The 15,587-nt window shown below is 52.1% G+C and overlaps 1 protein-coding gene across 2 annotated transcripts in view; it reads left to right on the top strand.

Moving 5' to 3' along the window:
* Tamm41 (TAM41, mitochondrial translocator assembly and maintenance protein, homolog (S. cerevisiae)) overlaps window positions 1–14,780 on the top strand; it is a 47,969-nt gene extending 33,189 nt beyond the window's left edge. For both annotated transcript variants that reach the window (XM_005387013.1, XM_013515554.1), the window contains exons 6-8: window positions 5,179–5,344; window positions 6,972–7,034; window positions 14,649–14,780. In XM_005387013.1, the coding sequence (XP_005387070.1) occupies window positions 5,179–5,344; window positions 6,972–7,034; window positions 14,649–14,722 (303 nt within the window). In that variant the 3' untranslated portion in view covers window positions 14,723–14,780. The remainder of the gene's footprint in view (window positions 1–5,178; window positions 5,345–6,971; window positions 7,035–14,648) is intronic.
* The last annotated feature ends 807 nt before the right edge of the window (window positions 14,781–15,587 follow it).

Genomic DNA, 15,587 nt, shown 5'->3' with positions numbered 1-15,587 from the left:
AAGTGTAGTTAAAAACCTACCAACAAAATCTAGGCCCTGATGGATTCACTGCTGAATTCTACAAGAAATTTAGAGAAAACCTAATATCATTACTTCTAGGAATCGCGGTGGTATGAGTCCAGCCCACTCTCGGACCCAGGAGCCCTGCCGCTCCCGGAGAACTCGCTGCCTGGGCGCAAGGCGCGGGGGGCTGGGGGAGCCTGCTCGGCTGGCTCCGAGGGCCTGCTCGCCCCGCCCGTCCCCTGGGCCTCCCAGCGCCTAGAAACTCAGTCTGCAGTGTCACCGGGGTCTTTGTTCTCGCGTCCTGGCCTCCGGGATTGGGTGGGGCCTACCTGTCTCTGTGCGCGCTTTTCGCTTTTCGGCTGGGAATCGCGGTGGTATGAGTCCGGCCCACACTCGGACCCAGGAGCGCTGTAGCTCCCGGAGAACTCGCTGCCTGGGCGCAAGGCGCGGGGGCCTGGGGGCTAATATCATTACTTCTGAAATGCTAATGAAATTGAAAGAGAAATAATCTCTCAAATTCATTCTTGGAAGCAAACATTACCCTAACACCAAAACCAGAGAAGGATCCAACTAAGAAAGAGAACTACAGGCTAATCTTAACTAATGAACATAGGTGCAAACATCTTCAATATGATACTGGCAAGCAGAATGCAGCAAATCATCAAGATTATACACTCTGACCAAGTGGGATTCATCCCAGGGCTGCAAGGATGGTTGAACATATGTAAGTCAATAAATGTAATACACTGTATTAACAGAGCCAAGGACCAAAATGTGTGATTATCTAAATAGATGCAGAGGAAACTTTTGACAAAGTCCAGCACCCATTCATGATAAAAACCCTACAGAAAATTGGAGTAAATGGTATATCTCAATCTGATAAAGGCAATGTATGACAAACCAATAGCCAACATCATACCAAACAGTCAAAAGCTGAACGCTTTTACTCTAAAATCAGGAACAAGGATGTTCACTGTCACCAGTTTTCTTCCATGTAGTTCTAGAAACTTTAGCCAGAGCATTTAGACAAGAGAAAGAAATAAAAGGAATAATAATAGGAAAGGAAGAAGTCAAATTATTACTTGCAGATGACATGATACTCTACATAGAAGACCCCAAAAACTCCACCAAAAGACTTCTAGATTTAATAAGCAAATTCAGTAGCATAGCTGGACACAAAGTCAGTGCTCAAAAACCAGTATCCTTCCTATACATGAACTATAAACTCACTGAGAGAGAAATTAGGGAAACAACACCTTTCACAATAGCATCCAAAGAAATGAAATACCTACGAATGACTTAATGAAAGCAGTAAAATACCTCTACATTGAAAACTACAGTACTCTAAAGAAGAGAATTGAAGAAGACATTAGAAAATTGAAAGATATCCCCTGTTCTTGGGTATGAGGAACCAATAAGTGAAAATGGCCATACTTCCAACATTGTTCTGCAGATTTAGTGGAGTTCCAATCAAAATTCCAACAGCATATCTCACAGAGTTAGAGAAAAGAATCCTAAAATTCATTTGGATGGAGAAGAGACCTAGAATAGCAAGGGCAGTTCTGGACAACAAGAGCAAGACAGAGGGCATCACAATCCCAGACTTGAAATTATAGTTTACAGCTACTGTGATTAAAAAAATAATAATAATAAATCATGGACAAAAATAGGCCCTGTGATCAGTGGGACAGATTAGAAGATGCAGAAATAACTCCAGACATACTCGGCCACCTTATCTTTGATGAAGGTTCCAAACACATTCACTAGAAGAAAGAAAGCCTCTTTTTTAAATCAGACTTTATTGGTACATTTTAGATATACATAATAAGAAAGATAGCCTCTTTATTAAATGGTGCTGGACAAACTGGCTTTGCACATGCCAAAGATTAAAACTGGACCCATGTCTTTCAGCATGCACTACACTAAAGTTGAAATGGATCAGAGATCTAAATATTAAAACAGAAACATTAAATCTGCTGAAAGATAGAATGGGTAGAACTCTTAAAGACACTGGTGCAGGCAAAGACTTTATGAACAAAGCCTCAATCTCAGAGGAACTATCACAAAGAATCAACAACTGGGATGTCATTGTCTTAAAAAGCTTTCACAAAAGGCCAGGCATGGTAGTGTATGCCTGTAATCCCAGCACTGAGGAGGATGAGGCAGGAGGATCGTTGCAAGTTCGAGACCAGCCTGGGCTACAAAGTAAGGTGAAGGCCAGCCTGAACTGCATAGTGAGACCTTGTCTCAAAAAGACCAAAAAAAAAAAAAAAAAAAAAAAAAAAACAGAATCAACTGCTATCAAAATGGCCCCCAAAAAGCTAAAGAAGAAGCTAAGGAAGGAAGGGAAGGGAAGGGAAGGGAAGGGAAGGGAAGGAAAGGGATCACAATTGAAAAGAACAGTGTTAAGGAAAAGACAGACATAGACAACCTTAGACCAGTGTTTAGTTGTGAAAATGTTGAGACCTTTTGATCCAGAAGCAGGTCCTAGTGGGCTATAGACTCTCCCCAGGAGAGAAAGGACCCCAGAGAGCCAGATTCCTGATGTTCTTATGGAAGGGGCCTCTCCTCCTGAACAACACCCACCTTCCACTCCATCCTCCCTTCCTGCAAGCCAAAGGTGTCAACTTGAATGGCGAGTGCAGTGCGCAATTGTTGTTTCTGGTAAACTAGGCACATTTTTATAACTCTTTGGTGACTACACTAGGAAAATTATTGGTGTTTCTGGTAAACTGTGCACATTATACAACCCTTTTGTTACTATAGAAAGGTTACTTAAGGGGTGCTTTGGGAGGTTCATAATGCATTATGGATATTTCGTTATTTCTTATGGGAAAAATAGTCTTGACTGACAGCCAATTTGAGTTACAACCAACCCTCGAGAGCAAAGTGAGTTTCTAAATCCAAAGTCCACTGTATTTTTTTGGTAAAGTGCTATGGGTATTTTCATTGTAGTTCATATAAGAGTTTGTGTTGTTCTTTCTTAGCCTTTGTACGCCAAAAATCAATGTTGAAATTTTTGATGCTTTTTTATAAACAATAAATATTAAAAATTCAATACTTTATTTTTGTGATTTTAAGTACTTTTGCTTAATATGATAAAACAAAATTAAAAGTAATAATTCCTCAATAGAAATATTCTAAATTTTGGGTGGGTCAGATAGACCCATATTTCTGCACCTTTGTGACAAAATGAGTGTTGTGCTCCGCAGGCTACTGCGATGTGGTGTCCATCCACCCTTGCATCGAAGTTCTCCAGAGAAACAGAAGTGGCTGGGGGACGAGGGTCTGCGCGGAGGGAGGGAAAGAGAGACAGGTTTGTTGTAAGGCATTGGCTCCTGCAGTCGTAGGAGTCCTACATCCAAAGTTCTAAGTATGTAGGCATGTGGGAGGGCCGGCAGTGTCGTGACTGTGTTGACAGCACTCTTGGGGCAGGATTGCTTCTCCTTCAGGGACCTCAGTCCTCCGTCCCCGTCAGATTGGCAGAGGCCTGCCCGCGTATGGAGGGCGATGCCAATGTGCACTGCTTCTTAGCACCGTTGCCTCAGCATCGCACTGGCATCGGCCTAGTGGAGGTGACAAAACGAGCCACCGCGCCCCACCATGCTCAGGTCTGCGGACGGCAGCTTCAGACCTGCCACTTGCTCCTCCACACCATGGCAGCTGTGCAGTGCCGTCTCAGCGTCTGCTTCCTGCGTCCGCTCCTGGTACCGGTTCCGGAAGTTCAGGGTTGAGCAGGTTTGCCACAAGGGCCGCATCTGATCGGGGTGGCACTGTGCAGCAGGGGCCCCTCAGAGTTGTCCCAGCTCAGGTAGAGAGGCCAGGCCGTGGTGCCCCTGCCCTCTTCAGCTGCTGGCTGAGGGCATTTCTGTGAGGGCCTCTGCCCAGGAGCTGGCGGAATGAGGACCTTGGTCCTGAAGTGCAGATCTGAGTGGCAAGCTGCAGCATCCGTACCATAGAACCCTATCTGCTTTTTTAAAATAGTACCTTTAATAGCCAGGCACAGTGGTGTGAGCCTGTCATCCCACCACTCAGGAGGCTGAGGCGGGAGGCTCCTCACCATGAGTTCAAGGCGAGTCTGGATTACATAGCAAGACCTTGTCTCAGAAAAACAAAAATAAATAAAGCACAAGCTTTGTTAGTGTATTATTCACCTAACGTAGAATTCACTGGTCTCTGGTATATTCAGAGAGTTGTGCAGCCACCACCCCGATCCAATCCTAGAACATCCCCATCCCCCTGTGAAGAGACCCTAAGCATAACTTAAGTGTAAAAATCTGTTAGCTGCAGCAACATGTATCCCCCAAACAAGAATCTCCATCATTTCTAGGATATTCTATGGAAATGATCAGAAATTGATTTTGTTCTCTCTGGAACCAAAGCTAAGTAGAGGTGGGAGCCTGTGAATTTAGAACCATTCTAGTGATAAATATTAAGAACACCTCTCTATCTTTATTAGAGGCACTAAATAATGGCATTTTCTTCTTTGCATAGATTTGTAGGCAGAGCTGGAAAACTCAGGCATGGATGTATACATACATAATAAATATTTGTTGAATTTAGAAAAGGGATAGGATAAGTTAGTTCTAACTACAAGAAAGTTGGTCATACCTGGAAAGTCTGGATCTGAAATTTCGTGTGTTCATTTGTCCAATTTTTTTTGATGTTTTGGTTTTTGTAGTGAACTGTCAGGTGTGCTGGATCTGCATTTGGCAGGCAGGCAATGTTTATGTGTAGATTTTTCTTAAGGAAGATTTTTTTTCTTTTTGAGACAAGGACTCTCACTGTATAGTTTAGTCTGGCCTTGAACTCACTTATGTAATGCAGGCTGGCCTTGAACTTGTGGCAGTCCTCCTGCCTCAGCCTCCTGAGTGCTGGGATTACACACATGCACCACCACACCCAGCATGGAATTTTTTTTAAGCTTTTTATGAAGGAAGGCAATCTGCTCTCAGCTCTGTTGCTGACTTTCCTTCAGTGGTTTCCAGGTAAAATCAAATGTACGGCTTGATAGACATTTTATTTCTGTATTTATCTTTTAGCAGTTTGAGGTGACCCACATAACATGAGACCTGTCTGTCTGATTTAAATAGAAGCCAGGTGCCTGAGTATTTATAAAATTTAAAGCACTTCCATAAACATTGTCTGTGCTTTGGTTTTTTTTTTCTCCCTCAGATAGATAAAAGCCCAGAAGGACAGTTCACTCAACTCATGACACTGCCCAAAACCTTACAGCAACAAATAAATCGCATCATGGACCCCCCCGGGAAGAACAGGGACGTGGAGGAGACGCTGCTGCAGGTCGCCCACGACCCGGACTGCGGTGACGTCGTGCGCCTAGGTATGGCTGGGGACGCCCTGAAGGAGGCGGAAGCAGCCTCAGGATGCCACTGAGACCACTGTTTATTCTTTCTTAGGTAGCAAGGTCAAGAGGGAAACTGCCTCTGGGATGAAGCAAAACACTAACAGTTTGGGGCTTTCCAGATCGTACTTTTCACTTGTTCAAAGTAAAATGGTCAGTGGGCGTGATGGTACATATGTCTGATCCCAGCACTCAGGAGGCTGAGGCAGGAGGGTCACTGTGAGTTCAGGTCCAGCCTGGGCTACATAGTGAGACCCTGCCTCAAAAAACAAACGAACAAACAGCCTTTAAAGTCAGATGATGGCAGTAATTCTTTTTTTCAGGTTCCGGGTTCTAAATCACCATCAGAGGGAGAAGCAGGGCTTCCTTTGGTTCCGGGAGTATAACTTCTAGGACTGCCCTTGAAGCTGTGTCTGCTCGCCGGGGCAGTCCCAGCTGGAAGGAGACGGCGTTGTCAACGCCGTGTGACCTCAGGGAGCACAGCGTCACCAGCCAGCTCCCACTGGAGCATCCCAGACCCTGGTCACCGGGTTCCTGAGCCGCGGCCCCTCCCCAGCAGTGTCCCCGGGGACTCCTTCACCTTCACCCAAACCCAGGCCTCGGCTGCAGGGCCCCACTTCCCCAAGAGGTGACACAGCCCCTCACGAGGTCTGTCAGTAAAGAAGTCGTTGGGAAGTTGGGAATGGTCACCCTCCTGTTGGCATCCAGTGACCACCTACGAGCTGCCTAGGCTGCCAGCTCTCTGCCTGTAGTGACCAGCAGCCTCTAGCCACACTGCTCTGTCTGAGCACGTGCCTGGGCCGCTGGAGGCCTGCTCTGAAGAAGGGGGCACTTCACGTGCCGTGTGTGTCCAGACATGACCCTGGCAACCTATGGTCACTGCTGGGTTTGTTTGTTAGTTTGTTTGTTTGTTTGTTTTGAGGCAAGGTCTTGCTATGTAGTTGAGGCTGGTCTCAAATTCAAGTGATCCTCCTGCCTCAGCCTCCCAAGGGCTGCGATGACAAGTATGTACCACCATGCCCAGCCCCTGCTGTTTTAAGGGGCTTTTTTTTTTGGTCTTTTTGAGACAGGGTCTCACTATGCAGTTCAGGCTGGTCTTGAGCTCACTTTGTAGCCCAGGCTGGCTGAGGCCATGGCAGTCCTCCTGTCTCAGCCTCCCTAGTGCCTGGGATTACAGGTGTGCACCACCACACCCAGCTCGAGGGGCCTCTTAAAGGGGCTGTTCTGTTGCTCCCCACTGACATGTCCTCTCCATGTGTTTTCAGAGTGAATGTCTTTCTCTTAGATCAGAACATTTGGTTTTTCTTTTCTCATATAGGGATTGAGCAGCAGGAGCAGATTTAAATTACTAAAATGACCTGTGCAGGTCACCGACCCCCTGGGTGAGGGCCGTGGCCGGCCCCGAGCATGCCTGTCTTGTCCCTGTGCCCGTGCAGCAGTCCCCTGGTGTCGCGGCCTTGGCTGCTGCTCTCCGTGTGCCTCCGTGGCCGGGTCCAGAGCTCCTCCGCCACCAGCCCCACTGGGTGACTGGAGAGAATCTCGTTCGGGGTCTTAGTTCCCCTGGCTGCCGTCAGCTTCTCATGGTCCCTTTTGGTTCTCCCCACAGGGCTGTCGGCGATCGTGCGACCTTCTAGTATAAGACAGAGCGCCAAGGGCGTCTTCACTGCCGGTAAGAGCCAGAGCGTGCACGGCCGGTGCTGTCCGTGGCCGTACAGCGGGGTATTGCGGTGATGTGCAGGCAGCTGTCGTGACAGTGTCATCAGGGAGCCTGGCATTCGAGGTCGTGGGGGCATCCGGAGAACTCCTGCGTCCCCTTGTATTTTGATTTTAACAGCATCACATATCACATGTGCACAGCAGTGAAAGACGGCGGAACACTGTCCCTCTCTCTTTCACACACACACGCACATGCACCGGGTTAGCTGCGTGCAGCGCTCATGCGTCACTTGTGGTTGCTGTGCCATTTCTCCAAACCCCTCTGTTTTCCAGCCCGGGCCCATCTGCCGGTGCGCGCTGTGGGATTAGAATCCACCCCCGTGCCTCCCTTGCCGCCTGCCCGCCGAGTCTGTCTTCCTGGCCTTAGAGCTTCGGCTCAGTCCGCATTCAGAGTTTCAACATCGTTCCGTGCCATGTTGTCTGCTTCTCCATCCCTGTAGTGGACACTGTCATCCCCTCTCCCCGGGGGACTCTGCTTCCTGTACCCTGTGTCTTTTACTTTCTGTGTTTTGCAGTGCTAGGGATTGAACCAGGGTCTGCACAGGCTGGGCAAACACGGTACCACTGAGCTACATCCCCAGCTCTCTTTATTATTTTATTTTAAGATAGGATCTTGCTAAGTTCCCAGGCTGGGCTCAAGCTGGAAGTCCTCCAGCCTCAGCATCCTCAGTGGCTGGGATTCCAGCTGTGTGGCACCATGCTGGGCTTCTGTCACTTGGTTGGTGCAAACGGTTACTTGGGGAAGCACATGACCCAGTATTCCCTGACACACTGCACACCTCACATGAAGACCTGTATGTCTGAAAATCTCCTTTTTCTGGTGTCACACAAAATTGATCATCGCACTGACAAACCATTTTCCCATGAATTCTGAAATCTTTGCTGCAATTATGCTGTTACTCAGCCCTGCTGTCACACTGCAAAGCCATTCTGAGTCTGAATCCTTTGTGTTTTCGTTCTACAGATTTGTTCATTCTTTGTTTCCCCCAGACCTCTGCCATCTCAGTGATGAACCTTGTCTGTTCTTATGTTTTACTGGGCAATCTCTGCCCTCTCATGTTTTTTTTCTCTTTTTTTGAGGTAGGGTCTCGCTATGTAGTCCAGACTGGACTTGAACTCACCATGTAGCCCAGGCTGGCCTCGAACTCAAGGAAATCTTCCTGCATCAGCTTCCTGAGTGCTGGGATTACAGGTGTGCACCACCATGTCCAGCTTGCTCTTTCAGTTTGGAAATTCAGCATATAAGAATACTGTATAAGAGAATTTTACTCTTTTTTTGTTTGATTTTGTTTTTTTCTTTTTTGAGATAGCATCTTACTTTGTAGCTCACGCTGGCCTCAAACTTGCAGGACTCCTGCCTCAGCCTCCCAAGTACTGGAATCACAGGCGTGTGCCACAATACCTGGCTTCCTTTATTGTTTCTTTAATCTCATCCCATCTATTTTCTTGCTGGAACTCCTTGGCTTTTCTTTCTGCTGTCTCCTATTTGTTATCTCTTTGGTGTTTTGCTGTTTTCTGGGAAGTTCTTCTCAACTTTAGTTTCCACATGTTTCTGTTGATTATTTTTAATTCCCTTCCACCAGCCCCGCCATACTGGGGATGGAACCCAGGCGTCATATATGCTAGGGCAATGCTCTGCCACCAAAGAACATCCCCAGCCCCTGGTGTCCTAGTTCTGATTCCAGCTCTTTTGTTCTCTCCTTCTTCTTTGTTTTTCCACCCTGCTCTTGCTCTGTGCCTGTAAGCGTGTGCGCACAGAGCCACACTGGCCGCACCGCGGCCCTGGCTATTCGCAGTTCCCTCAGTGTCTGAGAATTCTCCCCACACCCGCCGCACCCGGCTGACTGCCTGGCTCTTGGGCCCAGTCTTCCCCCTGGGGGCGCCTGCTGAGCACCTCCAGTGTACTGGCTCCTCGGATGCAGAAGGGAACCCCACACAGCCTGCCTTCTGCAGGCTCAGAATCCGGAAGGAGACGGGCGTGCTAGTAGAAGCTGGCAATAGGAAGAAAAGGCCCAGTTGTGGCCTGAAACGGCCCAGTCATTCAGGCCAAACCTGCGCCCTTGGGCTCGCAGTGGTCCGCAGCTGGTGCAGTAGCACCTTGGGCACCTCCTAGCACAGACACCTGGGCACTTGGCCCCCAAGGCACAGTGTCTGTCGCTCGTCCTCCTGGATCTTTGAAAAGACTCAGCAGAGATTGAGCCGCACTTAAGGCAAATCTGTGGCCTTGCAACTCTGTCCTCTTGCAGCTCTGTCCTCCACGCAGGTACACGCCTTCACTTCCGGTTCCCGAGATCCTTGCCTGTGCTCCCGCTGGCTCCCGGGCCTGCTGCAGCGGAGGGGCCTGCGGGCTGGGAATCCAGGCTGGCCTCTTGGCTCTTGAGCAGTTGCTACTTCCCGCCATGATCCTCCTGGGGTGAAGTGTTCTTGACGCTTGGCTTCCCATACTATGTAGAATTATTAGGATTATTGTTTTTAGTTATGATGATGGTGTTCGTGTGGGGATTTTCTTTGAAAAACTCTTTTCTTGCAAAGCTAGGAAATGATACGATAACTTTGACAGATAAAATGATATAATGCCTGGGATTTGCTTCTGAAAAAAACCTGGTGGAAAGAAGTGGGTGCAGCTTGGACACCACAAGATCTTCTGTGAGCTCATGGGCTGTTGAAGCTGGCCGTGTGTTCGGAGGGAATGCGTTACACGATTCTATCTTTTTGAAAAGCTTGGCTTTTTCTCTACTGAAAGGCTCGAAAGCTCTATCCTCATCATCATCCAGCTCGCTCAACACCTCCAAGCTGAAATGAGCTCTGTCATCCTCCCACGGGATCTACCCGTCACCAGCAGAGGGCAGTGGGCCGCAGCGCCTGCAGCCCAGACCAGCCCACACGGAACTGCGCCCCACGAGACCTGCGGGGTGAAAGCGAGCCCCGCCCTGCGGTTGCGGGCACCCTGGCTGTTCTGTTTCGGTGGTCGTGGGCTGGGGTGCAGGCTGCCAAGCATCGTGCCAGGGCAGAGACGAGCGCCCACACCAGATCTTAACCGCTGGGAGCTGCCGGGCAGGTTCCCTCGCTTTCCCGAGTTCTAATTTCATAGGAGTAATTACCCTGCCCCTCCAGTGCGAGAATTACACCTTAAGACATCCAGAAGCACCTGGCTTGGTGACGGCACTCTCCTTCGGCTTCGGAGGTTTCCCAGCCTCTTTCACAACCTGCTGCTGGTGCCTTCACCCGTCTCCAGCTAGAGTAAGGGAGCCCAGCTGGTGCTGAGTGGCGTTCACCTGTGAGTGCCCGCTGCCCTCCTCCCCCATCTCTGGCCACGGCCTGGTTCTGCCTCCCCTGCACCGGGCCCTTCTCCCCCAGTCTTGAGTTCCTCAGGTGTTTAGCCAGCTTGTCTGTCCCAGGTGAGAACTCCAGGGCACACTTGGTTTCATTTCGTTGTTTCTTGAGATAGGGTCTCCTTCTGCAGCCCAGGCTGGCTTGGGACTGTGTGGCCCAGGCTGGCCTCTAACTCATGACAACCCCCTGCCTCAGCCTCCTGATGCTGGGATGACAGGCACGCACCACCACACCTGGCTTGGTTTTATTTTGTTCCCCTGTGGCTATCACCCTCCTCCCAGCACAACTTCCTACACACAGCAGGTGGGAAGGAAGAGTCTGTCTTCCCCTCGGCCTCGAGCGTGTGCCACCCAGGGCCTGCATGTGTGTTCTGAACATGGACAAGCCTCACTCTAAATCTCACTCTGCTCGCAGCAAAGGTGGAAACCAGGCACCTGTCCGTTCTGCATCTTAGGCATGACCAGGCATTAACCAGGCGCCTGTCCCAGATTCTGCATCCTGGTAAACGAAGATGCTCAGGGAGTCCTCATACAGCCTGACTCTGCCTTTATCAGTCCCTTGAAATTCCCTGGCCATTGGATGCACCTGCGTTCAAAGGAGACTGCAGAAGTGAGAGTGCAGAGATGTCCCCAGAGCCACACGCCCTGCTCTTCTACTTTACCCTGGGAGCTCTCTTAGGAAATAACATGGACATTTCTTAGGCCGAGCCATTAGGAGCATCTCGTGGGTCTCATGTGATAGCGGGTCGAGCGCCAAAGCCCACGCTTGGGGCAGCCAGAGCCACATCCTGACACCCACCTTGCCACTCTCCTGGTGGCAGCGGATGGCCTGCGTCACCTTTGAAGCCAGTCAGAAAAGGCCAGCCAAGCACACTGTCACTTCCTGAGCTTTTAAGAAGTTCCTTACCCGACTGAGGAGAGGCGTGTGCTGCTGGGGGCAGACACGCAGTGGGGCACGGGTGGCCAGGTGCAGAGGCACAGAGGGAGCGCGAAGAGACCACGAGGACCTGCCCCGCCTGCGCTGTGGCAGAGGGTCCCAGCCGGACTCAGGGAGGGGCCGGGCCTGACCCCCAGGGCCCTGGCGTGGGAATGGTGGGGGATGAGGAGTCCAGATTTTGAAATCTTTGTTTTTCCCTACCTCATTTTTTAGCCAGTCAGAATTAACTCTGAGGGCCGACACCTGTTTACTCTCTGACTTCAAAGGACTCGGCTGAATCACCCGGACAGGTCTCATCTTGTGCTGGAAAGGTTCTGGCCTGCCTCCACCGAGCCTCCCCGCCCTGACCTGAGGCCTGGTAGAATAGGTCCTCGTCATCCTCTGTTTCTGAGTTCTTTTGGCTAAAGTGCTCGTTTTCTCTACCTTCCTATTTAATAACAGGAAAGATTTTCCTGGTGATGTACTTATCACTAAGCCAGGAAGTTCTTAAAGTAAGCTGTAGCTCTGGCCCAGGGGAGCCCTTCTGTGTGAGATGTCCGGCGGTGCTGGAAACAGTGTAGCGTGTTCGGGGGCCCTCAGACCTTCTCTCTGAAGGCCGGGCGTCTTGGGAGAAGGGACTTCGCACCGCCCAGTCACAGCTGTGCCCCGCAGCGTGGGGACGGAGTGGGGACGGCGGTGGCGGCGGCGGCGGTGGTGGGGTGGTGAGGAGGCAGAGTCCACGGGGAATTTCTCTCTCCTCAGGCTGTCTTCACTCACAGGTGGCCAGTGTGGGCTCCAGGGAGTGTAGTTCCTAAGTGAGCACCCTTTTCTCCAGAAAGGAAGAGCAAGCTTAACGTGGGGCCTGAGGGCAGAGGCCCCCTGCGTCCGTGCCAGCGCCCCGCCACCCGCCGGCTGAGCGCCAGCCCGGCTTCTGCCCCGAGCCCGCCTGCCCGTCCTCCCGCTTCCTCTCAGTCCGTGCCCTCTGCGTCTCCCGCCGCTCACTGTGTCGGCAAGGGCCATAGCGGTGCCGGTGCCGGTGCTGGTGTGTCAAGAGCAGCTCCCCTGGCCCGGCTGTCCTCTGGGTCCCTGCGAGCACCCAGCCCGCCCCGCCTGCAGGCAGCGCTGTTTGTGTACGTGTCGCAGGTGTGCCTGCATTTCAGCGGGAGGCCCTGGGGTAGGAGTCCTGGGTGTGGCGCGAGTGACCCGGGAGGACCCTGCCGGACTAAGTGCTCAGTGGCCTTTGCATCTCGGGGCCTGAGGTGGCTGAGCGCTGGCCTCATCTTGAGGTTTTAATCTTAATTTCCTGATAACTGAGGAAACTGTTTTTCTCGTGTTTATTTGGACGTCCTCTTTGGAGAAGTGTCTGGTTTGCTTTTGGCTAATTTTTCTATCGCGTGGTTTATGTCTGTTTTTCCTCTCTCGGGAGGGAACCCCAGGCCCCGTGTACACTCACCCTGTGCCGAGCTCTGGCCCTGCTCCCCACAAGCACTTTGTCAGAAACATGGAAAGCAGAACCTTCCCTCTGCGGCTGCCGTGTCTTTCAGCTGTACCGTTGGTGAAGAAACGATGTTCATCTCACAGAATTCTGCTTTTACCCATTTTATTCTCCGTGGTTTCTAGTTTTTGTGTTCTGTTTAGAAAATGTTTGCCTATTTCAAACTCACCAAGTCAGGGACTGGGGATTTAGCTCAGCGGCACAGCGTCTGCCCGGCAAGCGCATGGTCCTGAGTTCAATTCTCGGTACCAGAAAAAAAAAATCAAATTCACCAAGTCAGAGTCCTCTGCCTTGGTTAAAGTTAGACCGGCAAGGCAGGAAAGACCCTCCTGCTCTGCTGCCTCTTAGCGCCTTGCAAAGCTGGGAGCTCTGTGAACTCTGCCGCACCCTGGCGCTCCCATGGACAGCAGCGTCCTGTGATCCAGGAGTCAGCTGGTGTCCCGGCCTGGCCGTGGGCCCCTTGTTAGAGAGCCCGGGATAGTTCACAGGTTAGGGAGCTGGCGCCAGGGAAGGGGAGGTGCGCTGTCGCAGGCGTGCGGGTGGGCGGGGCCTGGGCCCGGGTCTGGATGCCCACTCCAGCGCCCCTCCCCGCAGAGCGCCTCACCCCTCGGGGACCTGGGGAGCCGTTTGCGTCAAGGAGTGGGCTCCGTGGGGATGCTGGCCTGACTGTGGATTGACCTTGACGGACGGCCCTCCCCGGAGCCTGGGACCCGGTGTCACCGTGGGCTAGCGTCTGGCTGGGTTGAACCCCGCACTGCAGCACTAAGTTGTGGTTGGGCTCCTGGTTAGTTCCAGGTGTGATTCTAAAAGTACTTCGTGCCTGCGCGTGGTGGTGCACGCCTCCCAGCACTTGGGGCTGAGGCAGGAGGGTCACCATGAGTTCGAGTCGAGGCTGGGCTACAGAGTGAGTTCAAGGTCAGCCTGAGCTGCATAGCGAGACCTTTCTCAAAAAAATAAATAAATAGCACCTCACGTGTCAGTTCCAGCCTCGGCGTTCACAGGGTGGCTCCAGGGAGGAGATGAGGCTGCTTCCGGTGACAGGGCCACCGTCCAGGAGATCTCTGCAGTGGGCCTGTCTGTGTTGGCGTGCTCCTTCCAGCTCCAGCACAGAGCCCTGTGTGCGGCTCGGGGCCTCAGACGTCGGGCTGCTTGGCCACGCGCTGACACACTGAGCGTGCTGTCCTCCTCACTGCCGAGAGCAGGGTACATCGCACCGCCTCGTCTCCCACCCGTTCCACAGCTTTCCTGAGCCCCCGAGCCCCTCCCCCGGCTCCGCCCCTGCTTGTGCCAGGGCATCCGCTCTGCTGCTGGGCGCTGCTGGGCGCCGGCCTAGGTGACAGGGGTCCAGAGGAGCAGGGCTGTGTTCCTTCCTCAGGGACTTGCAGTCCAGGCCACAGGGCAGGTGAGGTGGCGGGCGCCGGGCTGGGCCTCCAGGTAGCCCGTCCTGACGGCTGGCCGGCGGCCGAGCAGGAGGCGGGGAGCAGTATTCGTGGTGGCACGGTGGCAAGGGCGGTGAGACCAGTGGCCAGGACACAGGCGCCCATCACAGCGGGGCTGTCCCGTCTCTGTCCTTGTATGAGCACGACAAGGCTGCCAGTGGGCTTGTGACTCGGAGACACGCTTATCCCAGGGACTCAGGCACCCTTGGCAGGCACGTCACTTTCCCGCACATCCTGTCAGAGCCTGTCCCCACGCCCGTCTCAGTGACCCCAGCCAGCCCATCACTGCACCCCGAAGACAGGTCTCTGATGGAAATGTCACTGCCTCAGCTGCATGCCCACCCCGCACCCACCAAGCCCTCACCTCTTTTCTTTTCTCTTTTAGGCCTCAAGAGATCAGTGATTTATAGCTCACAAAAACTTCGCAAAATGTGGACAGGGTGGCTGAGGAAGACCTGATCTGGCTCACATATATGTATCATGGATAGACGAATAAAGGGTTGGCTCTTTTTTGACAGAGAAGTGTTTGTTACTTTGACCCGTAGCTTGAATTTGAAGAGACCGTGGTCTGTATAATACTTGATTTTTATTTTATTTTTGTTTGTTTTTTGATCTTTTTTGAGACCTATGTAGTTCGAGCTGGCCTTGAACTTGCTGTGTAGCCTAGGCTGACCTTGAGTTCACAGCGATCCTCCTGCCTCAGCCCCCTGAGTGCCGGGATTACAGGGGTGCACCCCCATGTGGAGCTGATTGTTCTTCTTTACTGCCGTGCATATCAGACACTTCCCCAGTGTGTAAGAGGGCATCGCACGGAAGGAAGGAATCCTGGACGTCCGGAGCTGAAGGGCTCCCACCTCTGCAGGCCCTGAGGCCCTGCCTGTTGCCAGTGAGGGTCACAAGTGATTCTCTGGAGCTTGCCTTGTGTTTCTCCTGGTTCTCCATGAGGGTGTGTGGCAGAGTGACCGTGGTGCTGAGCCCTGCCTCCCACAACAGCCGGGTGTGTCTGGGCAGGGAGCCTTCCTGCCTCGGCAGCGTGGGCACCACTGGAAGGCTGCTGCTCAGAGTCCGGAGACCCCCGGCAACAGCTTCTGGGGCACATATGGGAGGCACAGGGAAGAATCTTTGCAGAAGCTCTTAGAAAAGCCAGCCTTGTCCACCTGCATCGGCTCCGACTGGGGCACCCATCCCTGCGCCAGGAAACGGCCCGAGTGTGGCGCCGGGCTGCTCAGCTCCGGGCTGCAGGCTACGGAGGAAGCCTGGTGGAAACCCAGGCGGGGTTAGGAGCACCCACGGCCAACCTCATGCGCTGCGTCCGTCTGTGCAG

Source organism: Chinchilla lanigera, unplaced genomic scaffold, assembly GCF_000276665.1.
Source record: "Chinchilla lanigera isolate Chin_1 unplaced genomic scaffold, ChiLan1.0 scaffold00028, whole genome shotgun sequence".
NCBI lineage: Eukaryota > Metazoa > Chordata > Mammalia > Rodentia > Chinchillidae > Chinchilla > Chinchilla lanigera.
This window is presented reverse-complemented; position numbering and strand designations above follow the sequence as displayed.